At 39.1% G+C, this 25,839-nt stretch overlaps 1 protein-coding gene across 1 annotated transcript in view; it reads left to right on the forward strand.

Annotated features, from left to right (window-relative positions):
* LOC106022300 (A-kinase anchor protein 9) overlaps window positions 1–25,839 on the forward strand; it is a gene marked incomplete at its 3' end in the record, with an annotated part of 118,165 nt that overhangs the window by 43,644 nt on the left and 48,682 nt on the right. Inside the window, 8 exon segments of the mRNA XM_040735810.1 lie at window positions 216–306; window positions 3,143–3,235; window positions 11,863–12,213; window positions 13,639–13,836; window positions 14,790–14,930; window positions 15,408–15,511; window positions 18,246–18,451; window positions 24,943–25,172. Of these exon segments, the coding sequence (XP_040591744.1) occupies window positions 216–306; window positions 3,143–3,235; window positions 11,863–12,213; window positions 13,639–13,836; window positions 14,790–14,930; window positions 15,408–15,511; window positions 18,246–18,451; window positions 24,943–25,172 (1,414 nt within the window).

The following is a 25,839-nucleotide window of genomic DNA, read 5'->3' on the forward strand; positions in this document are numbered from 1 at the left end:
GTATCTGTTGATCTGCGAAAATACTCTTTTCATTACATTATTTCTAATTAGAAAAGCCAGAGGAAAAAAAATGTGACTTTTGTTACATTATCTGTAATCCTTAGTGTATCATTTTTTGTTTCTCCCCTTTCCACTATATGTATGTATGCTATAAACTTTGTAAAATGACTCAGAACCCTTAATAACATCAACCACTATCTTTTGTTTATATTTAGTGTTGAATTAGCGGTATTAAAAGACGGTGATTTACAGAAAACACTCTACTCTGGAAATTGTCTACAGGAGCACACTGTCAGCATCACAGAGGTATTAAATTTCTTCTCTTTATTTTTAAACATTTGCATACCCTGACTTTTCTTAGTATCATTTTTATGAATGTGTTTTGTTAACTACTTACTAAGGAGAAAAGATTTAGTACATTTTAAAAGATTAACACATTTAAATAAAGACTTGCATTTTTCTCTTAGCACAAGAAAAAGTAAACATGAGGACTTTCTTTTTCTTATTTCAATATGTTACCATTTAAAATTTTGTCCTGGTTTGTTTCATTTTGATTAAAGTATAGTTAACTATCTCCCATGTTCCTTTTCCGTTCTCAGGTCTCCCCCATATGCCCCTCTTAATTCTCAGATTCATGTCTCTTTTTCTTTATTATTATAACACACACACACACACACACACACGACTGACTTATGCTTGGGAAATCAGGTTCAGTACCCTGATCTTCCTACTGTGGGGAAACAGAACAGGCCATCTTTTGACCAGTGGTCAGGAATCCCCAAGATCCCAGGTACTGGTGCTAATGGATAGGTCCTCATGTAGCAGAGGTCATATCTTCATAAAACTCTTGGAACAGTGCATGCCCCACAGGGAAACATCCCAGAGCTCCCCTCTTCAAATCTCCAGCACAGAGCTGTGATCTCCATCTGCATTCAGAGAAGATCAGGATCGTTGCTCTCTCCAGTCTGTGCATCAAGGAGAGATGATAGATATACTCTGTACGCTCCTGCTCTCATGTGCATTTGTTTGGATGAAATTCCTGTAAGTGGGTGTGGATTGTTGTTCTGTGGGTGAGATGGAGGCAGCCTCTAGGGCCAGCAGGAATGTGGCTTGCAAGAAAGACAGATGGCAGGCCAAGAGGAAAACCTGAGGTGGTACTGGGAAGAGGAGACCTTCCTTCCCCCTGCCAGTGTCTTCAAGTTTCATCTCTGAAGAGGACCAGGGCCCTAGCCAACACCTAGAGGTCAAGGAGCACTGACAGTTCCAAAGAAGCTAGAGCAAACCTGTGTGGGACCCCACCCCTGTGGATGTGGTCTAGATGCTCTGTCATAGTGAGAGATCTAAACACCCCATGATTGAAGTCTAAAACTCAAAGCAAATGTGAGGTGCCTGAGGCTCAGACAGAAAAGCTCCGTGTTGATCTCTGCTGCCAGTTGCTGAGGAGCTCTGGACTCGGGGAGGAGAAGATGGGGAAGACAGAAAGATGCTGAAGACATTCATCGTGGGAGCTGCGGACACTGCACTTGCTCACAAGCACCTTGGGTCAGTGTCCTTACTGAGTACTTTCAGAACTGAGAGACACTTGGCTGTAGAGGAATTTCTGGATTATGTGGCTCTCCTGGACTGAGTGACAAAGTAGCTCATATGCAAGATCAGCATCATGGAAACACTGCTCACTGTGGCCAGCCCAGAACCACTGACTTTATGCCCGTGGCAGACAGCAGGGCATCGTGCCCCCTGTCACCATGCAGCTCCACTTACGTTCCTCCTCTTCTCCTGGCTCCAGCTTCGCGGGCCTGGTTTGTGATCTGTGTGAGTGAGTCAGTAGGGAAGATGAAGGCAGCTCTAAATGCTAGGGCCGGACAGCTCAGTCATGTCTCAGAACTCTACAGTGCTGGCGTCTGCCTTGAACACATTAATGACAGTGCACGGAGGGAAAATGAGTAATTTCAGCTCATAGGTAGGCCTGCCTCACCCATCTGCTCTCAAGCCCTGTGCGTGGACCAGAGCTCTGTCTCCTCTGAGATGTGCTGGCAACGCGTCAGAACAAGGGGCTTCAGTAGCATGCTGGCCCCGGGCTTCTGAGCCCAGCTTTGATAGCCTGGAGAGTCAGCTGGACAAAGGCTGGAGGCTGCGCTAGCACTGGGAGGTGAGGGCTGTAGGAGAATATACCTACCAAGCTCACTGTCTGAACCTCCAAGCCCTGGCAGATAGGATCCATTGGAGCCGCAGCAGAAGTAGCAGACGGAAAAGCTGCTGCTGATCCTAAGGCTGTCCTCCAGCCCAAACCGCAGCAGGAGGGATGAGACTGCACAGCAAGCCTGGTGAAGACGAAGACGGTGTCCTGGACCAGAAGCACAGCAACCAATCAGACAGAGCCTTCAGCAGCAGCAGCAGCAGCAATAGAAGCAGGAGAAAGCACAGCCCACTGACCGTGAATGTGTGCACTGGGTAGGCCAGTATCCTGAGCCAGAGGCCGCAACACCGGAAGTGACACAGAAGGACTAGGAGATGGCGCAGCAGCCTAAGGCACGTGCTGAAGACCCTAGTTTGACCCCTGAAAACGTAGTAGAAGGACAAAACATGCTTTCACAGGTTGAATCTTTGACTTTTATATGCACACAGGGACACACGTGTGCACACGCATACTCACAAAACGAATACATGTACAACAGCACATTAAAAACAAAACGATCCATTAAAAAAGAAATTCACATCATTACTAAATACTTTGATAATTCGTTTACATTTCAGCAAATGCTTATGTTTGATATGCTGAAGGAATTTATCTATATTTGTGGGAAATTGGATCATAAAATTATCAAGAAGAAAAGAAAATCACCAAGAAATGCAATCCTAGCTTGACATTTATCTTAAAGGAAATATAATCTTATTTCAAGTACCTTTAACCTGTCTTATAATTGTTACTATTAAGTGTAAATATCTTTCTTTTCACAATAGAGAGTAAACTTAGTAGAATTTTTAGAATTGATGTGTTTAATTGAAAATATCTGAAATTTGCTTTTTTAAAAAAAGTATCCAAAGTTGTTATTTTAGAAACATTTTGAGATTAAGAGATTAAAAGTTGGTGGCAGTTCAGTTGGTTTAAACAAATTATGTCACTTTTTGCTTTTTCATTAAGTTTCCGGATGGATTTGAAAGAAGTCAAGAATCAAATATGGTTCAATTAACGGAAAAACAGTATCAAGAGCGATTAGAAGAAGAAGTTGCTAAGGTAGGTGTGTAGTTGATCTGGAAACTGGTCTCTGTTCCCTTTAAGCTTTCAATAGGCAGATTTTAGGTATGCTATACATTTTGTGTCATTAGTTTCCTATATAGTTTACCTGTAAGTTTGTAAGTTATCAGGTAATATTATCAAGTATAGATATTTTAGATTTTGCTATGCACTCTCTCTCTCTCTCTGTGTGTCTCTCTGTCTCTCTGTCTCTCTGTCTGTCTCTCTCTCTCTCCCTCTCCCTCTCCCTCTCTCTCCCCCCACATCTGTTTTCTGTCTCTTTTTTTGAGACAAGTTCTTGCTGTTTAGTCCAGTCCAGGTTCAAACTCATCCTTCTCCTGCCTCTGCTTCCCAAACTATTACAGGTGTGCACACCCACACCCGGCACAGTAGCTGGTTTCCAGTGGACTACTTTGTGGATATTCCTGGTCTTAACCTGCCTGTTGAAGAAGTTTGGCCATCTTTAAAAATTGTTAAAGTCAGGAAAGTAACTCAAAGCAGTTACTGTGGTGTTAGATGGTAACTTGAGCTACTGAGAGAGGATTGCCACTGAGCTTGGCCCCGGGCTGAGTGAAGGAGTTTTAGCAATGTGGTGTTTGCTTGTCTTTGAATCTTCAGTTGCTGTGCTCAGAGCCCATCTTTTAGACTGAGTATTAACTACCCTAGGCTACAATCTTGTCCTGTTTATTTTGTCTTAGTATTTCCTTTCAGAATTCATATATTCATTTGCATTTAATATTTGAACCATTGAATTATGAGCATTTTGCTCCTTTTAAAAATAACTGTTCCAAATAACAATCTGAGTGGAGACTATGTATTTTTGCAAGGAAGATGATTGATAAAATGTGAAGAAAATACATGAAATGTTAGTGTTAGATGAAGACATAGGGAAATATCTAAGCTGTGAAGTCTCATTAATTCTGTGAGGAGAATGAATAGTTCTTGGAGATCTCATGAAAAGTGAGTCCTGGTTTGTGTGTCAGTCATTGTGTGATTCTTAGAGAAATGCAAGTCTTCTCTTGTTCTTAATGCCTACAGAGACTCTCAAATAGACTGTTATATCAGGGGGTCTCAAAGTTAACATGAGATTTGCTATTGGACATGCTATACTTATGTTACTTAACTTACTAATGTCAGTTTATTCAATATAGAAAGAAGATAATAGCAATTCTCTTGAGGATCAAATGAGCCACTGCATATAAAACACCCGTAGCCCAGTTGATGCAGAAAGTTTTCAGTTGTAATCAGTAGGAAAGAGAAGATGCAGTGAACTTATTGGATGCTGTCAAGAGGGAATCTCAAGTCTTTGTGTAGTGTTTCTTTTTCTACAGTGTAATGCCATAATCACTTCATTACATCAGCATTTATATTTATCTTCATTGTCAGACTGTTTAGACTTAGAGTCACCTAGGAGGTTGATGAGGCAAACCTTTGGGTGTGTGAGGATGTTTCCAGAGAGTAGGAACTGCCGAGACTCTGGATGTAGTCTTGTAGGCTTTAAGCGTAGACAGAATAAGAGGTGAAGAATAAGAGGTGTCTCTGTTTCCATACCCGCTGTGAGGGAAACAACTCTCCTTATGTCGTTGGTCACTGTGATGACCCACCCACCTAGAGTCAAGCAGTAATGAACTGAACTCTCTGGAACTCAGGGTTGAAAGAACTCATTCGTCTTCAGTTTGTGTCTGTCACATACAATACTCACAGCATGGGAAAAGCTGTTGAATACCACTATGTAACTTTTTTCTGAAGTTTCCTTTTTAATTTGCTGTGTATGTTTAATATGGTGGGAGTGAACCATGTTGGGCAAGTACTGAGCTCCATGCCCAAGCGCTGTAAATTGCTTTTAGTTCCCTAACCTTTACTTGGATTTTACACTTTCATTTTAGGATCATTTTTCTACTTCTTGAAAGATGTCCTTTTGAAGTTACTTTTCTGATAACCTATTGGGAATAAGCTTAAACTTTAGAATTTTATTTTCCTTTTGCCCAGGAAAGATGTCACATAGCAATTAAAGTTGACAGTTGCTTTTATGTGAAAACTTTCAAATTATCATTCTGATCTTTTGTGACCTTCTTGGTTCTGCTAAAAAGGTCCTTGCTAAGTGTTTTGAGGGCATATAATGGTATAATGTCTTTGAAACATTGCACAACTTGAGTCTTTGTCTCGTTGATATCTTTTGCAAATGTTCCTCCCCCTCCCTCTTTTTTTAAATATTTATTTATTTATCATGCATACACTGTTCTGTTTGGCAGCCAGAAGAGGGTACTGGATCTCATTACAGATGGTTGTGAGCCACCATGTGGTTGCTGGGAATTGAACTCAGGTCCTCTGGAAGAGCAGACAGTGCTCTTAACCTCTGAGTCATCTCTCCAGCTAGTTCCTACCCTTTTAATGAAATATTTCCATCATTCTCTATTAAACTGTACTGGAACTGTAACAACAGTGAGATATATATTCAACATTTCCATATCTCATTGTTTGTTTGTTTTTGCTTTGTGGTTCTTTTTTTTTGATGTTTGTTTGGTAGGTCCTCGTGTACTAAATGAGAACTCAGATTCTTTATATGTGTCCCCTTCCTGAGTGCTGAAATTACAGGCACGTGACATCATGCTCAGTTCTTTTCTTTTCTTTTTTTTTTTTTTTTTTTTTTTGGTTTTTATGAGACAGGGTTTCTCTGTATTGTTTTGGAGGCTATCAGTCCAGCCCGACCTCGAACTCACAGAGATCCGCCTGCCTCTGCCTCCCGTGTGCTGGGATTAAAGGCGTGCGCCACCACCGCCCGGCTCATGCTCAGTTCTTTATGTGATGTTATGAATTGAACCCAGGGCTCCATGCCCATTAGGTAAGCACTACCCAGCCCATTTCATTGCTACTTTTTAAATCTGTCTTTCAATTAGTAATTACTAATTAATTTTTTTTTTTTTTTTGACACAAGGTTTCTCTAGCTGGCCTGGAACTCACAGAATCTGCCTGCCTCTGCCTCCTTAGTGCTGGGATTAAAGGTGTGTTCCACCATCACCTGGCCTCTTTGCCTCTTTTTTTCATTTATGAATTATTTTTCTTTTCTCTTTCCCTGCATTCAATTCAGGGAACTACAACAAAAACCACTTTGAAGGTCTTGACTATCAGTTAGAAAATGTTAACTATATGTTTTGCTAAGTTGTATTATTATTAATTTATTATGCTTTTAAATCCCTATGGGATCACAATTTCTCCTCTTTCTCCCCTCAAGCCTCCACTGTTCTTTCTCCTTCCTTTCTCTTCAGATAAGGACAGGTGGTGTGTCGTGTTCCCCCTTCCCCCCTCGCGCGTGCCATTGTATATCAAGTTGCAGCGAGACTAGGCACTTCTTTCTTATTCAGGCTGGAAGAGTCAACCTAGTATGAGGAATGGGGTCCCAAAAGCAGGTTACAGATTCAGGAGTAGCCCCTGCTTCCACTATTTGGAGTCCCACAAGAAGACCAAACTACATAACTGTAACAATATGCAGAGAGCCTAGGTGAAGGCGAGGATGTAATTATATCACTAGACTCAAGATAAATGATAAATGGTTGTTTATTAGGGAACACTTATACAGGCAGATACAAAGAACTGCTGAAGTGTTTCCCAACTCTCCCTGCCAGATCTGCTGAGCCACCAGAAACAATGCTCAAAAAGAAAGCCATGCCTCTAGCTCCCCTCTTTCCATTTCTGTCCACCTGAAGCCACACCCAAAGGGGTGTGGCCACCACTGTTACAGGTGCATGGACCAGAGGCCTGCAATTCCCCTTTTAGGCTAAAGAAGAAGGTTTTAAGCCTGATGCAAATTCTATATACAGTGATAACAAATGTCAAGTATACTCCAGGAAAAGGAAATGTAAACATACGTTAATTAAAACCTACTATCAGCAAGAGCAACACTGAGCAAGAGATATGTACTACATGTCCAATACACGTGTCTAGTATCAGGGTAAAGGCATGATAGAGATTATTCTGATAGCAGTCCTAATATGGAAAGTCTAAATCTTGTCTATCTAAAACAATGGAGGATATTGTTGTGACTGTCAAGTCTTCAACCTCATTAAAGACCTGACCTGAGAAGGAAGATAACAACACTAGGGTAAGCAGGAAGTGCAAGCCTGAGACTCCAAAGGTGCCATGAAGATGAAACAGCAGGCTACCTGGACACTCACCCAAGGTCTCACAGAAACGTCGGCACAATCAACTTTGGTTAAGGCCTAAAGTATCAGATGAGCCATCCCAAAAGCAGGGAAACGGAAAAAATGTCTTACACTGACTTGGCAGGGTTCAGCAGTCTTTAAGGTTATCTCCTGCAAGCTCAGTTAGGATAACATGTTCAAGGTCAGCAGTCGAGGTGGGAGCAGAATATTGCCCGTCAGTAGCCAAGAAGAGAATGAACTCCATATGGAGTGTCATCAGTGCCCAACATACTCTTGGGATAGCTCAGTGTTGTCAGAAGCAATTGTGTCTCAAGTCAGTGGAGTACTGAATTATTTTTTTGATTACATTTTTGTTTTGTTTTTTATTTTTCGAAACAGGGGTTCTCTGTATTGTGTTGGAGGCTGTCCTGGAACTTGCTCTATAGACCAGGCTGGCCCTGAACTCACAAAGATCCACCTGCCTCTGCCTCCCTAGTGCTGGGATTAAAGGCGTACTACCAATGCCTGGCTCATTACATTTTTTTAAAAATTTAAATTAGAAACAAGCTTACTTCAGTTGTCAATCCCAGCTCCCTCTCCTTCACTTCCTCCCCTGCCCCTACCAACCCTCAACCAAATCCCCACTCAACTCCCCAGGGAGGGTGAGGCCCTCCATGGAGAATCTCCAAAGTCTGTCATTTCATCCCTGGCAGGGCCTAGGCACTCCCCAATGTGTCCAGGCTGAGAAATTCCTCCATGTGGAATGGACTCCCAAAGTACATTTGGATGCTAGGGATAAATACTGATCTAGTACCCAAGGCCCCATAGATTGCCGAGGCCTCCTCACTGATGCTTGTACTCGGGGTCTGGATCAGTCCCATGATGGCCTCTTGGCCATCAGTCTGGGGTTCATGAGCTCCCCCTTGTTCAGGTCAGCTGTTCCTGTGAGTTTCACCAGCCGGGTCTTGACCCCTTTGCTCATCACTCCTCCATCTCTGCAACTGGATTCCAGAGTTCAGCTCAGTGTTTGGCTGTGGGTGTCTGCTTCTGCTTCCATCCGCTAGTGGATGAAGGCTCTAGGATGGCATATAAGGTAGTCATCGATTCACTTTATAGAGAAGGGCATTTAAGGTGGCCTCTCCATTATTGCTTAGTTTGCCAGTTGGTGTCATCCTTGTAGATCTCTGGTAATCTCACTAGTGCCAGATCTCTCCTCAAACTTATATTGACTCCCTCTATTATAGTATCTCTCATCATTCTCTCCTCTATTCTTTCCCCGACTCAACCATCCTGCTCCTTCATGTCCTCCTTTCTCCTCCTCTTCTTCCCATCTCTTTCCCGTAGCTCCCTCTCCCCTCCCCCCATGCTCCCAATCTGCTCAGGAGATCCTGTCCCATTCCCCATCTCTCTTAGGGTGCATATCTCTCTTAGGGTGCTCCCTGTCATATCAGAACTCTCTGGTCATGGGATTGTAGACTGGCACTCCCCTGCTCCGTGTCTAAAATCCATATATGAGTAGGTATGTACCATGTTTGTCTTTTTGTCACTGGGTTACCTCATTCAGAATGGTTTCTTCTAGTGCCGTCCATTTGGCTGCAAATTTCAAGATTCCATTGTTTTTTTTTTTTCTGCTGTGTAGTACTACATTGTGTAAGTGTACCACATTTTCTCTATCCACTCTTCAGTTGAGGGGCATGTAGGTTCCTTCCAGGTTCTGGCTATTACAAATAATGCTGCTACGAACATAGTGGAACAGATGTTCTTGTAAGAATGCATATCTTTTGGGTATATGCCTAACAGTAGACTTGCTGGATCTTGTGGTAGACTGATTCTCATTTTCCTGAGGAATCTCCATACTGATTTCCAAAGTGGCTGTATGAGTTGTCACTCCCACCAGTAGTGGAGGAGTGTTCCCCTTTCTCCACATCCTCTCCAGCATAAACTGTCATTGGTGTTTTTGATTTTAGCCATTTTGACAGGAGTAAGACGGTATCTCACAGTTGTTTTGATTTGCATTTTCCTGATGACTAAGGATGTTGAGCATTTTCTTAAGTGTCTCTCAGTCATTTTAGATTCCTCTATTGAGAATTCTCTATTTAATTTTGACTCCACTTTTTAATTGGATCATTTGGTGCTTTGGAGACTTGCTTCTTGAGCTCTTTGTAAGTTTTGGAGATCAGCCCTCTGTCAGATGTGGGGTTAGTGAATATCTTTTTCCATTCTGTGGACTGCCTTGTTATCTTGTTGATTGAGTCCTTTGCCTTACAGAAGTTTCTCAGTTTCAGGAGGTCCCATTTATTAATTTTCAATCTCAGTGTCTGTGCTACTGATGTTATATGTTCAGGAAGCGATCCCCTGTACCAATTCATTCAAGGGTACTTCCTACTTTCTCTTCTAAGAGGTTCACTGTGACTGGATATATGTTGAGGTATTTGATCCATTTGGACTTAAGTTTTTGTGCATGGCGATAGATATGGATCTATCTGCATTCTTCTACATGCCAGCATCCAGTTATGCCAGCATGATTTGTTAAAGATACTTTCTTTTTTTTCCATTGTATGATTTTAACTTCTTTGCCAAAAAGCAAGTGTTCGTAGGTGTGTGGGTTTTCAATTGGATTCCATTGGTCTATCTGTTTATTTTTGTGCCAATACCAAGCTGTTTTCATTACTATAGCTCTATAATAGAGCTTGAAGTCAGGGATGGTGATCCCTCCGGATGTTCCTTTATTTTACAGCGTTGTTTTTGGCTTCCCTAGGTATTTTGTTTTTCCATATAAAGTTGATTATTATTTCTTCAAGGTTTGTGAAGAATTGTGCTGGGATTTTGATGGGGATTTCAGTGAGTCTGTAGATTGCTTTTGGTAAGATTGCCATTTTTACTATATTGATCCTACCTACCCAAGAACATGGGAGATCCTTCCATTTTCTGGTATCTTCTATAGTTTTTGTCTTTAAGGACTCAAAGTTCTTGCTATATAGGTCTTTCACTTGTTTGGTCACCCCAAGATATTTTGTTTGTGGCAATTGTAAAGGGTGATGTTTCTCTGATTTCTTTTTCAGCCCATTATCATCTGTATATAGTAGGGCTATTGATTTTTTTTTTTCGAGTTAATCTTGTATCCTGCCACTTTGCTGAAGGTGTTTATCAGCTGTAGGAGTTCCTCTGTAGAGTTTTTCAGGTCACTTATGTAAACTATCATGTCATCTGGAAATAGTGAGAATTTGACTTCTTCCTTTCCAATTTGTATCCACTTGATCTCCTTTTATTGTCTTATTGCTCTAACTAGAACTTCAAGTACAATATTGAAGAGATAAGGAGAAAGTGGACAGCCTTGTCTTATTTCCAATTTTAGAGAAATCTCCTTGAATTTTCCTCCATTTAGTTTGTTGTTGGCTGCTGGTTTACTGTATATTGCTTTTATTATGTTCAAGTATGTTCCTGTTATCCTTGATTTCTCTAGGACCTTTATCATGAAGGGTGTTGGATTTTGTCAAAGGCTTTTTCAGTGTCTATTGAGGTGATCATGTGGATTTTCTTTTGCAATTTATTTATATGGTGGATTACATTGATAGATTTTTATGTGCTGAACTATCCCCTGCGTCCCTAGACTGAAGCCTATTGATCAACCTGGATAATTTTTCTGATGTGATCTTGGATTTGATTTGTCAGTATTTTTTTTTTTCCGTTTTACAAGACAGGGTTTCTCTGTATTGTTTTGGAGGCTATCGGTCTAGCCTGGCCTCGAACTCACAGAGATCTGCCTACCTCTGCCTCCTGAGTGCTGGGATTAAAGGTGTGCGCAACCAACACCCAGCCGATTTGTCAGTATTTTATTATTTTTGCATCAATGTTCATGAGGGATCTTGGTCTGTACTTCTGTTTCTTAGTTGTGTCTTTGTGTGGCTTCCATACCAAGGTAATTGTAGCCTCATAAAAAGAGTTTGGCAAAGACTCTTCTGCCTCTATTTTGTGGAAAAGTTTGAGGTATACTGGTATTAGGTGTTCTTTGAATTTCTGATAGAATTCTGCATTGAAGCCTTCTGGGCCTGAGCATTTTTTCTTGGGATACCTTTGATGACTGCTTCTATTTCGTCAGGGATTATAAGTCTGTTTAAATTTCTTATCTGTTCTTGATTTAATATCTATCTGTGGGTCTGTATATGTTCCCATCTGCTGCAGGTGGAATCTTTTCTGATGATGACTGAGAAAGGCAGTGATATATGAGTATAGCAAAATGTCTACCAGTCATTTTGTAGCTGTAGTTTTTGTTGTTGTTGTTGCTGTTTTAGAACAGTAGTATTTGGTCTTTACCCTGGGTCCCTGGCCTTTCTAGTCTCATGCTCTTGGTTACCCAAGCATTGTTGGGTATGGTTTGAGGCCACACTTCTTAGAATGTGTACTCTTAAGTAATACTTTCCTCTCTCAATTCCAGCTGCTGTTTAAGAATTGTGTCGATCTTTTTGATTGTTTCTTTTATTCATTTAGGTCATCGTGTCAATGAGTATAGCATTTGCTCAACAAACGGAGCTGTCTAGAATATCTGAAGAGAAAGAGAACTCTATACAGTCAGAACAAGCACATTCTCTATGTTCGCAAGAACGCGCTTTTGATGACATCATATCACAAGGTCAAGCATATCCACAGACTCTTTCCAGAACTGACAAGACTTTTAAAAAACAATTTACACCACTTAGCAGTGAATTAGAAGAACATAGAAAAGTTTCTTTGTCTAACCATGATGATCTTAATGACGATGTATTAAAGTCAAAGGACCATGTGCTGAGTATTTCACAAGAAATATTTTCCAAAGATGAAACACTTACAGTTAAACCGTGTGTAAGTATGACTTATAGAATGTTTTTTTAAAAAAAAAAGTTCATAAAAGCAAAAATGGTTTCTTCACTATTAATACATTATTAGTAGTGTTGCTTAAGGAAGAAAAAAGTATCGAGTTCTGTCTGAGTAGCACTCACATTGTTGTAGTTTATTAGTGATAAAGCATATAGTAAAATGACATTAATCCTATTAAACTTTGTACATAACAGTGAGGTGGCTCAGTCCCCAAGTCTCATACACTAAATTCACATGATAAATGGAGAGAACTGACTTCCCCAAGTTATCCTCTGATATGTGTACACATACATATCCACACCCACACCCACAGAGAAAAAGGGAGGGATGGAGGGAGGGAGAGGTACTAAAAGCAGTGTATTGACTTTTTTTTTTTGAGACAGGGTTTCTCTGTATTGTTTTGGAGGCTGTCCTATACCTCACTCTGTCGACCAGGCTGACCTTGAACTCCCAGAGATCCACCTGCCTCTGCCCTCCAAGTTCTGGGATTAAAGGAATGCACCACCAATGCCCAGCGCGTATTGACTTTTTAAACAATACAATCCCATTAAGTTACAACTGTTTTAACTTTTTTCAGTTAAAAATTATCCTGTAATGTGGCAATATCTATGACTGAAAGATTTGCTCAGCTACATATAAGAACATATAAGGAAATAGTCACCTATTTAAGAATAATTTAAATCATTTAAACCCTGATTTTCTTTTTCCTTACATACTCACAAATAGATGTTTCCTCAACAATTTCCTATCTTTAATGGACAGAAATAAGTCCTACTTCTCCTAAAATCATTTGAATTCAAATGTATTATTACAATGTCCAAGATAGTTTATATCTTGCTCAGAAGGAGATTCAAATATAGTTGCCTTCTCTTTAGTTACTGTCTCTTCAAGGATGCTCGAAACATCCATTAGTAAGTTGATGTATTCTGAGTCAGAGGAACTGATACATGATAGTCTCTTATGAAGGAGTTCTCTGGAATGCTATGTAACCGCTCTATAATAATAGACTTAATAAATAAAATTTCCTGTTTCATAAGTACAGTTTTAATATTAAAAAAATTTTTCCCCACACAAAATGTCAAGAAGAGTAATGGAGTAGTGGCTTCATTAAAAGTAGAGGGAATATTGAATATCTTTATTATTTTTCCTTGAGAATTATAGTTTAGCTAAACTGACTGATAGATACTTTCCTCCTGTAAAATAATACATTGTGGTAATTAACTTAATACTGTTTTAGAGTTGTGATGGAAAGAAATCCCTTTTGTAATTTAGGCTTTATTTAATAATAAGATAGAAATTCAGGTGCCCTGTGGGTCTAGTAGAATGGTTTTCATGTTTGTTGAAAGTATCAGTAGTGGTAAATTGTGTCATGATTCATGTGTGTGGAACTTCTTGTTTCTACTGATGAAGATCCAGGATGAGGTATCATACACAGAGACTTGTAAACAGTTGGAAGATATGCGGCAAGAACTTGTACGCCAATATGAAGAACACCAGCAGGCAACAGAACTGTTGAGGCTGGCACACATGCGACAGATGGAGAGGCAGCGAGAAGACCAAGAGCAGCTAGAAGAGGAGATTAAGAGTCTCAAGGAGCAGTTAGCCCAGGTTGGCACTGAGGATCCTTTTGTTCCCAACCGAAATAACATTCTTTATGTAATCTCTTTTAAAACTTCAAAGCTATTTTGCCAGCTCTGAAGGTAATTAGGAATGTGTAACATTAGAATCACCCCATCAGCCAGCCAACAGTGTTAGAGTTCAGGGCAAGTCTGACTCAGGTTTGTAGTGTTCATCGTCATGCCTTCGCACATAGCAAAGGAAGTGCAACGCCTGCCCTGCCAGCTTGGGCGGTCTGCACTGAGGAGCTTGCTCGTGCAGCTCTCCCCCATAGTCAGGTTACCTCTGTGAGCCCGCCAGTTAGCAGCCACAGGTGCACCTCTGTCTATAATCACCTTGCTAATCAATGGGAATCTAGGGTAGCACGTTTCTGGAACTTTGTCTAGGGAAGCATTTCTGGTTGATTTGAAAAATGAAACATTCTTAACCCTTTCTTGACTACATTAAAAAATTCTTTGGTATTTGGGAGCTATATTCTTACTGGTTGCTATATAAAATATACTTGCAAAATCATTGCAGAAAAGCTCATATGAAAACACTAAATTTAATTTTGAAAACTAAAAGAAAAAATTGAGAATCGCTGACATGGATTCCTTCGGATATAAAATAATGAGAAATTTGGTCTTGGAGCATAAAATACAGATCATTTGAAAAAAATCAGTTTTGCTTTTCTTCATTGTATTTTGTGAATTCAGACTTCTGAATTTCTCAATGCAAATTTGAAATATAAGTATTAACTGAAGTGTGCAAATCTCTGAATTTTATAATTTTAATCATCTCTTTTCTAAAGTTTCAAATTTTGCATTGAATTTTGTATATGCCTTTTAACCTCTTATAATGGAATCTGAATCTTAACCCAAGGGGTTAAAAGAATTCTGCTAATTGTTTCTGTGCTCTCCTCCTATCACCAACAATATTTGCTCACAGCCATTTCTCTTATTTAGAGATCTTCAATAAACACTGAAAACGAGGTTTCTGAGAGAGAGAGGGTGCTTTTAGAGGAGCTGGAAGCACTAAAGCAGCTGGCTTTAGCTGGAAGAGAGGAGCTGTGTTGTGAGCTGCGCAACAGCAGTACTCAAACACAGGTAGTGTGGACTTTGGCTCATCTAGGAGCAATGGATCAACAATGCAGTAGGATTTGTTTGTCTTTCTTGTTGGTGTGAGATGACATTTTTTTATGGTCATTGAGCTTAATGTGTTTGATTGCAGCCGTAGAAAGGAGGTCACCTTGCATTGTACTGGTAATTTGATTCTGGTATTGCAATAACAGCAACTGTTGCTCCACCCTGGATCAGCCTAACAAATTTTACTGTCACAATATACAGCATGCATTCCTTTGAACCATTCCATTTTTTTCATCTGTGCATTAGAATGTTTTATCTTTTCTTGATAATGCTAATCTCTCCATAACACAGAGTTAAACATTATTTCAAGCAGTGTCTACATCACACACAGAAGTTTCTGTTTTGTTTTGTACCAGTATAGAAGTATGACTTGCTGTTTCTAAGATGACAGGTTTTCTCTTTGTTTTGTCGTCTCTGCCTTTACACCAACTCACACAGGATGGAAATGATACTCAGGAAGTTGAGGAACGCACAATAAATGAAGAGACACTGGAGAGAAAACCTGAAGATTCAACTCTTGATGCCAGCTTGTTCAATGAAAGGTATAGAGTGTCTACTTGATCAGTACAGGGTTAGATACTCCTTTCTCTTCAGTAAACATGGTCCTACTTTCATCTTGTGCCTTTGTGTTTTGTCTTAAAAGTTGTATTATGTATGAAATTTGTCCGTATTTGAAGGGTTGATATTTTTATTGTTATAGTCTAATTTTTAAAAATCTTTTGCATACACTACAATTTTTATTAGATATTGAACTTGATTCTATTTTAGTGTTATTTGAATATTGGACTTTTCTTGATTAACTTTATTTTTCATAATGCTATTTTGAATACTAACAATAACAATAGTTGTGAGTTTTATATCTTGTCTCTTTCATTCACTTAAAGGACATTTATTTAGTATTAGGTATTTCCTTGAGAAAACAACACAATAAATATTTCACATTTAGATTATTTTTGCACATGCTGTATTACACATAAGAGCTTTTAAACCAAATTCAAGTTTTATAGAGGAGTAAATCACCAAATGGTATGGATTAATATAAAAATGCATACTCTATGAGACTAGATAGCCCATATTAGGTTAAAGGCCTTTTTAAAAGTCACAATGATTTAAATTTTATTTTATTCAAATGGAAATAATTTCTTTAAAGTTAGAGCTGGTATCGTCTCACAGTCTCTGTGACTGCCGCTCTTTTTTGTCTTCCTTCCTTCTTCCCTCAGCTTGCATGGAGGTTAGGTCATCCAAGTGGAACTCAAAAACAAAGACCCCATGTGAAATTAGAATTACTATGGCAATGTAAAAATGTATTCTCTTGTTTATTTTATATTGCTTTTCACTATTTTATACATCATATAATACTTGGATTTTAGTGATTTTTATGTAACTTCATAAAATGAGTATTAATCCTTATTTGTTTTAAACTATTATACTAGTTTAATCCATTGTAAGTATAGCTTAATATTGAATTTGACACTTAAATAAAACTTAAGAAAAAGTTTTAAGAAAATTATTTTAAGAAATAATTTATTTAAATTTATTTTAAGAAAATAAGATCTTTTACTTCCTGTTATTTGGTCTTATTATTTTTAATACTTTATTTTGTAAGTAGATAACTTGGCCTGTCTTTCGCTTGACACCTCCTAAAGAAAACAACTCTGTTTATTACCTTGCCCTAAAATGGGTAGTTGTGTGCCTGGGCAACAGGCACCATTAGCCTGCTTGTTGGTAATCTGCAGTGTGAAGTGTGAGATAAAACTTTCTTAAGCAGAGCACCTTCACTTCAGAAGTCTGTCGCTTGTCCATGTGTATTAAGTCTGAAGTTTGCTATTCTTACTACTTCTGGAGAAGTAAGCTATAGAGGTTAATCATATAATCTTTTCCATCACCATTTAAGAAGATACATTTTTTGGAAACAGTTTTAAAGGGTCCATATTACTCTAAAAAAGAAACTTCATGAAAACACTTAATCCAGGACAATCCTTATTTTTTGTTATAAAAAATATGTCTAGTTATGAGTAAGATAGAGGGAAAGAGGAAATCTAGGCAGTACATTTTTAATGATTGGAACATACAGATGGCTCTGTGGTTAACAGAACTTAATGCTGTTGCAAAAGACCTGGATTCAGTTCCCAGAATCCACACTTAGAAGCTCACAGCAGCCTGTAACTCTAGTTCCAAGGTATCCACTGCCATCTTCTGGCTTCAGAGGGCTCATTCATACATGTTATACACACAAACTCACACAGGCACATACATATGTACAAAAATAAAGATAAATACGTAATTATTATTTTAATTCTAATGATTATGTCTGAATGCAGAGACGTTTCAGAGAAGAGTTAACCAGTAGCATCTTAAAAAAAGAAAAAACTTAAAAAGACTGATCTTATCTTTTTAAAAAGAAAGATAATTTATTTCTGTTAAGTCTAAATTTTTCTTCCTCCAGTTGTCTGAAATACCTAGTGATGTGTGAAACTAGGTATAGTTTTATGTCTAAAAACAAATACAGTTGCTTTAGTGTTATCACCCTGAAATTTCACTGTTGACATTTAAAATCAGGACTGTGCTTGTGCCTATTAGATCTGTTTAAATTTAGGCATCTCATTCGTCATCATCAAGTTGTAAAAATAGTGCCACATTTTTATAGTGGGCTTTTAAAATTATACTTTAAAACATGTTGTCTGTCACATGAAAGGATGACATACCTAATGTCCGTATGAGTACCCATGAAAAGTATTACCAACTCAATACCTTACACACACTAGGCTCTTATCGCACTCTAATAGTTTTTAAAAATGTAGTCATTAATATAAAATCTTGGTTACTTGATTTTTTGGGGGTCAATAAAATTCACACTTAACTAAAAACTGTTGTAATCTATATATAACTCATGAAGAACACAAGTACTTCTATAATACAGTTTTAAAATAAGTTAAAAACCTGAAGAACTTCACTGTGGTGCAGTTACAGATTATTTTACTGTATTTTCCAGTTATAAAGCATTCTTTTTTTCCTTTTCTTATTCTATTTTGTTGTTGCTTTTTGTTTTGTTTTTTAAGACAGGGTTTGTCTGTGCAGCCTGGATGTCCTGGAACCGGTTCTGTAGACCAGGCTGGCCTTGAACTCAGAGATCTGCCTGCCTCTGCCCTGAGTGCTGGAACTAAAGGTGTGCACCACCACCACCCAGCTCTATAAAGCATTCTTGTGGCATAATAGCAACATGTTTTGTTTAGTTTTTAATTAAGCATTTTATCAAATGATTCTTTCTCTGTACAGACATGCTCTCCTAAAAGCCAATAATAGACTGCTGAAGATTCTGTTAGAAGTTGCCAAGACAACTGCAGCTGCTGAAGAAACAATCGGATGCCACGTTCTTGGCATGTTGGATCGATCTAGTAAAGTTCAGCCAGCTACCAGTCTGCTTTGGAGATCAGAAGCAGATGTATCTGCAAAGCCTTCTGTTCAAGAAGGAAGTGGAAGAGGTAATGGTTCCTATACTGTTGAAATAGTCGACATCTTCAACATAGGATCAGCTCAAGGCACTCCCAATGTATAGAAAAATAGATAAGGGAAAATATTCTAAGTTTTTGCAGCTAATGGACTGTCTCACACAGAGACCTTAAAACTGCTCTTCTCAAACACCCTTACTATAAAGCATTTGTAAATGGGTGCCTTGGGGCTGTCACCATCTACACCTTGGGTTCCTCCTATGCCTGTCTTCTTTCTACAGGTAAGGATAGTGGTGATCTCTGCTCAGGGCTCTCACATCCACCTGTAAATTACAGAAAGGTTAAAATGAAGAGATTGCTAGGAATCGAGCACTACTTGAGAGGATTCAAACAAGTCTTTATAAAACCTGACTTCACCTTGTTTTGGACTGTCCTCTGCTAGGTCCTCTCTGCCTTCTGGAAAGTCTGTATTTGGGGACTAAGCTTTGACTTTCTTCACCACCTTCTTAGTTCTCTGGCTGTGTAGGCCGGGCTCTTCCTTTGGCTTCTTGCCATCACCTTGCTGACCTCTTGTCTCTCATATTTTTTCAGTTCCTTACTCCTTGCTGAAGAAGAACCAGGAAATCAAAAGACAAGAAAGCTTGTCAGGTGTAGAGAGATAGGGTCTGAAAACTTGGATTCAGAGATCAAATCTGGTTACTCCCAGCCCTCACCTGAGCCCTCTCTCCAGCCAGAGGCAGCTCTTCCAGAGGCTGCCTTTGTAATTCTGGAGAGCATTTGGCTGGCTGTGCTGCCTGTGGAGAAATGGCAAGAAAACATCCAATTATACATGGTTTGCTTAATTTCAGGTGGGTTTTCAGTGCATTTCTCAGCTCAAAGGAAAACTTGATTTAAAACTTTAAATAAAATTAACTTAGGAACATGTCAGTTGAGTTCAAAGATAACTTTTTAAATGCTTTTAGTAGAGTAAGAACTGAAAATAACAATTTTTCAACTTTCTTTTTAAGTTCACTCTTTTCATAGTTGGTAGATTTACTTTTGAGATTAACATTTTTTTCCCTGCGTAATCTTCAGAGCAAAGGGTATTTTTTAATGTGTATGGATCCTTATGTGTAAAGAAAAAGGTAACATTTAAAGATGTAAAAGTCTGTTAAGTAAGTCCTTAAAGAAGCATAATACAGTGAAATGCTTTTATTTAGCCAAAGTCATTGGGCTCACCTGCCAAGCATTTTTTTGGAAGTTATAAAAGGAATAAATAGGCAATTTAACTTCAGCACAGAAGATGTCTTGATGTCTATTTACTTGGAGAATGTAGACCTCGAAGGACATCTGACCATGAGGCTTCTTAGAAGTTACATCTAAGTTTTCTATAGTAGAGCTCATAAAAAACAAAAAACACAAAACCTGGTAGTCATTTCTCAACGGTAAGTACCCCAGCTGAATCCTGTAGACATGTCTTGAGCTTCCAGGAACTGTTCTTGAGCCTTTTCTCCATCGTTGCTGGTATGTAATAATTCAGATCACCAATAGCAGGAAGCACTGGCATTCCCACCAGAGGCAAGATCAAAATACAGCTGATACTTTACCTAAAAACATTTACATATGTCTTAATCAATTAAGTCCTTAAGATACTATTGAACTGGTAACCAGTTCTCAAAGAATAATGCTGCAATAAAGAGGAAAATTTAAATCCACAGAGAAGCACCATGTATCGAATGTTGTTTCAAAGATCATATTGCTAACATTAGCATCACTGGTTATAATGGGTGCTCTCCAGCTGACAGTTTATGCTTTTGTGTATTATTAATGTCCCCTGGGTGTTAGAATTCATCCTGGCATTTCTTTATATTTTTGAATGGAAGCATTATAAAAGCTAAAACCTTTGAAGATTTCTTTAATATCTAAATTTGTATAACAAAAATTAAGTAGTAATCTGATTATAGAGTGGCTGTTACTCTTCAGTTTTATGTATGGCGTTTGTTTTTTTTTTTTCTTGTAACACATGTGGCCTATTTTCAATCTTCAAGTCTGAACTTGTTAAAGGAAGCTTTTTCTTGCTAGCTGCTTTGGTTTATCCCCCGCCAGCCGCCTGGGCTCTGCTGCATTGTAGTCCCCAAATAAACACACAGGAGGCTGTATTAATTATGAAGCTGTTGGCCTTACTTGTTTCTTACTGGCTAGCTCTGACTTAAGTAATTACCCCATAATTGTTAATCTAAGTATTTCTCTTACCGGCGAATAGTTCCGGGCTTCCTACCTCCATGGCATTAAAACCTTGACTCTCTGTGTTTCTCCTTCCCAGAGTTCTCCTGGACTCCTAGTCCCTCCTATCTTGGTTCCCTATAGGCTCAACAGTACTTTATTGACAAATGCACAGGACTTCCCCCAACATGAACTTGTTTAGATTTTTAACAGGTATGGACTTGCTAACCCTTGAAAACATAAATAACTGATTTGTTAATGTTTGCTTGCTTGTGAGAATAAGCTAGTTTATGAAGTCGGATGGCTAGGTTAGCCAGTGTGTTCACTTGAGTCTGAAGGAAGGGAAGGTCATCTGACAAAAACGAGTTCCTGCAGCTGTGCTGTGATAGCTCTGAGATATCTTAGAGAATAGATGATCTTCTCTCTACTGTGAACGCAGGAATGGAAGATTGTTTTCCATGACTTCTTTTTGGCTTAGTGCTGTGCTGTAGAATGTAATAGCTTACTGATAATGAGAAGCGTTGGCTCTTTTCAGATTCATCATGACCTTGAGCATTTTGATCTGTGTCCTTCTCTCCTTGTTTGTTTTGAAATGCTTTTGCTTTGTGAACCAGGCTAGCCTTAAACTTACTATGTGGCCCAAACAAGAGCATCTGGGCAGGGTCACCCCTGGGCCTGGACTACTACATAGGGGAGACTGTGCCTAAAAACTAAAATCAAACCATGAAACAAAAACTACTAAGTGTGTTTCATCTTTATCTCTGGGGGTACTTTAGTACCTAACTTTTTATTAGCCATTCCAGAAACCCTGATTTCCCATGACTTTCACATTGTGCTTTGTTTTACATGTCCTCTGTGCTTTGCGCTGAGATTTACTCCCATGTATGCACAGTATCTTCAGTCTTTTTCTAATCGATTGCTCCTCTGACCACACGTCATGCTGCACTCTTCATACTATTTTGGTGTTTGTTTTGATTTTGTTTTTTTATGTTGGTTAGTCTCAGCTTTGACCTCCAGAGGCAGTTTCAGCACACTGAAGAGAAAATAGGCTAATTCAGGCATTTACCAACCTTAGTAACATTGCTGTTCTCAGAGAACTCTAACTAAACCATTAAATTCACGGTAGCTTCTCCATGCTGGCCCATTTCTTCAGGTAAAAATTGAAGTTTATCCTTTTTAAATGCTTTCTTTCATCTCAGTTATCTGTGCCTTTCTGTTTGACTTTTTTTTAATGGAACTTCCTTTGTTAGCTTTTGATATGTATGAGACTCCTTTTCTTTCTCATTGAATGCTGATTTTACAACAGATGTATCCACTTCAAGGGTATCAGCTTTCGCGTTTATATTAATTTAGTTATTTGTTTGTTTGTTTTTCCCCGAGACAGGGTTTCTTTGTGGCTTTGGAAGCTGTCCTGGTACTAGCTCTTGTAGACCAGGCTGGTCTGGAACTCACAGAGATCCGCCTTTTAACCGATCTATTCTTTTCTATGTATTCTTGAAATTTGCTTCCTGGTATAAAAATTTGCTGTTATATTACTATTTAAATAGATGATTTTTTTTTTTTTGGTTTTTTGAGACAGGGTTTCTCTGTGGCTTTGGAGGCTGTCCTGGAACTCGCTTGGTAGTCCAGGCTCGTCTCGAACTCACAGAGATCCGCCTGCCTCTGCCTCCCGAGTGCTGGGATTAAAGGCGTGCACCACCAACACCCGGCCTTAAATAGATGATTAACCCTTTCTAATCTTTAGAAAAGTCCCCAAAGTTCCAGCAAAATCTAAGGTAGTCCACAACTTGGATCCAGCCTACTTTCTAGTTATCTTCTTTTAAAATTCACCCCATCTCACCCCCATTTCTCCATATGTTTTTGTTTGTTAAAGACTAGTATTTCCATAATTTCAGACTTATCATATTCTCCAAACCCATGAAAAACAAATGTCACTAGAATACACTCAGTTTCACAGATTAAGACAGCTTATGGCATAAACAGTTTTGTTTCTTCAGCATCAAGTAAAATCTCTTGCCCCCATAGCTTCTGCAAAAATATCATGTATTTCCTAGATAGCTTCATTTGACTTAGTAAATGTTATAGTGTTTATTGCACCATACTGTTTGCATACTTTGTATACCATTAATCCCAAGATCATTGTGAACTATACCACTTTTGAAGTATTTGGTTTTAAATACATATATAATATAAAGAAATACTAGCATAGTAGTTGTGCTTTTACTTTCAATTTGGAGAATAAGATGCAAGATAAAAATTATATTAGCTCCTATGGCAATGATTAGAATTATATAAAGTTATGTAATAGTAAATTTGAGGGGGCTGTAGAGATGGTTAGGCTGTTAGAGAACTTGCTGTTCCTCTGAGATCTCAGGTTTGGTTCCCAGCACCTACACAGTAGCTCAGAACTTTGTATAAGCACACACCCAGAACACATACATACATGCAGGCAAACATTCATATATATAAAATCTTTTTTTTAAGGCAGATGTTTATAATTGTGCCCTAGAATGCATGCTTTATAGTTCCCTATTCTAGTTTTGTAATCTGTCACCAATGATCTGTTCAGTAGAGGTGACCAGGAGATGTGGTTAGAAAGGCTGCATCAGATTTCATGGCTCTAGCGTGCTATCCCGGGTGATTGGTGAACTCTAGAGTACTATCCTGGTGAGTGTGGTGAACTCTAGAGTACTATCCTGGTGAGTGTGGTGAGCTCTAGGTGCTATCCTGGTGAGTGTGGTGAGCTCTAGGTGCTATCCTGGTGAGTGTGGTGAGCTCTAGGTGCTACCCTGGTGAGGGTGGTGAACTCTAGGTGCTATCCTGATGAGTGTGGTGAGCTCTAGAGTACTATCCTGGTGAGGGTGGTGAGCTCTAGAGTACTATCCTGATGAGTGTGGTGAGCTCTAGAGTACTATCCTGGTGAGTGTGGTGAACTCTAGAGTACTATCCTGGTGAGTGTGGTGAGCTCTAGGTGCTATCCTGATGAGTGTGGTGAGCTCTAGGTGCTACCCTGGTGAGTGTGGTGAACTCTAGAGTACTATCCTGGTGAGTGTGGTGAGCTCTAGGGTCTATCCTGGTGAGTGTGGTGAACTCTAGGTGCTATCCTGATGAGTGTGGTGAGCTCTAGAGTACTATCCTGGTGAGGGTGGTGAGCTCTAGCGTGCTATCCTGGGTGAGTGGCGAGCTCTAAGTGCTATCCTGGATTAGTGTGGCAAGCTCTAGGGTCTATCCTGGTGAGGGTGGTGAACTCTAGAGTGCTTTTCTAGGTGAGTATGGCGAGTTCTAGCATGCTGTCCTGGTGAGTGTGGCGAGCTCTAGCTCTGGTTAACTCTTCCTTATAAGAAATAATAAATCAATACTGTAAATAAAAAAAATTAGTCTGTACTTTTTTCTTCATCCCACTGCAAATTTAGCACATAACAAAATAATCTTCGTCCATTTCAATGTGTCACCAAGTTAAGTCAGTCACTCCCCTGAATAGGCTCAAAAGTCGAAAGGTCTGGTCTAGATAAATATAAACCCTTGCTCTCTTCTTCAGTGTACCTGGACTGTTCCACTGCATGATGAGATTGTCATGGGGTGATAGTGGTAGATGATGTGTGCTCAGTCATGTGTGTACATGTGGAAGCCAGAGGTCCACATCAGGGCTTTTCCTCCGTCAGTCTCCACCTAATTCTTTGAGACAAGGTCTCTCATTGAGCCTGGAGCAGGCCCCAGATACTCCTGTCTATGCAGCTCCCTCCCCTCCCTAGGACTAGAGTTAAGGGTGTGCCTGCCACACCTGGCTTTTTATGGGTCCTGAGGGTGGAACCTGGGTACTCCTGCCACGTGGCAAAGCACTTGATCCACAGAGCTACTTCCCCAGTCCCTTTAGTCTTTGTCATTGTGATGTGTTAACCCTTTCCTTACACTGTAAGGTCTATAGAGATGGGAGCCAGGTCTGCTTACTTATTGGTAAAGTATCTATTTTAAGTCATCTCAGAGGTTTTTTTATAAGACTGTGAGTATGGTTCAGTGCATAGTACACTTAACTAAAGCTCCAGAGTTGATCCCCTGCACCAAAAACAATTTTCCCATCAAAGAAAAGATTCTGACTAACTCAAATATTAGTTTCCATGCTCTTTTTGGCACAGCACTATCCTCTCCTAGTCTTTCCTACTAACCAATGCTCCTACTTTGCATATTCATTTTGTTACATTATTATTTGAAGACCTTGAAATTGGAATGATTCAAGTTTGATTTGATTTGATATCTTCAGTTAGTTAATGTTGCAACTTTAAATATTCTGATTAATTTATGCCTTTAATTTACTATTATTTTAGTTACGGATGAGTCTCTACCCTCTTATCCTGGAGGTGCCATAGCAAGAAATGACAGCGAGTGGTCAAAAGTAAATGAAGAAGGAGCAGACCTATCACAGCAGTTTTGGACAAGTGTTTTTGCTGGACCTGAAATAGATCCTGAAAATGTAGAGCTAATGTTGAATGTCAGCTCTCGACTACAAGCAGCGGTTGAAAAACTACTGGAGGCCATAAGTGAAACCAGTAGTCAGGTAACTTGTTATCTTCAAGTCTTCTGCTGAGTTTGATGTGGACTTAATGATTCTCTCTACTATTCCACAGAGATTTAGCCAGACTTCCTTTTAATGATTGCATGTGTTCAAGCAGGGTCTAGTGTAGCAAACCTGTAATTCCATCTATTTGGCAGGCCTCAGCAGCTTACTGAGACCCTTTGTTTAAAAAAGAAAATGTATGAAAAAAGATCCAGGCCTGTACCAGAGGTCAAGTGCTTACAAGGCTTGTGCACTCTCCAGTATTGAACAATAAGTATATAAACAAAAAAGTATATCACAGAGGTTTTACCTCTACCGCTGTTGGACATGTTCCATTAAAATCTCTTTAAAACTTGTCTGAACTTTCCATTCTGTAGACTATCTAACGTAGTCTCATTACCTCAAACTTGGGATTCCTTTACTTTTTGTTTACATCCATTTTATGTATATGAGTAAGTTAGTTTGCCTAAAAGGCTATTTCTGGGTAAGAAATTAGTTTGGGACAGTTCTTAAAGTTTTTAAAAATAAAAAACCTCTCAAGGACTTTTGCTACTGTATTTATAAGTTGGTGTTTTTTGTCTATAATTTTTATTATACCTTTTATGATCATTGAATTAAATTACTGTATGTAGAATATTCAAAATCATTTACCGTTTTGAAATGAAAA

This window comes from Mesocricetus auratus, unplaced genomic scaffold, assembly GCF_017639785.1.
Source record: "Mesocricetus auratus isolate SY011 unplaced genomic scaffold, BCM_Maur_2.0 Super-Scaffold_100051, whole genome shotgun sequence".
Lineage (NCBI taxonomy): Eukaryota > Metazoa > Chordata > Mammalia > Rodentia > Cricetidae > Mesocricetus > Mesocricetus auratus.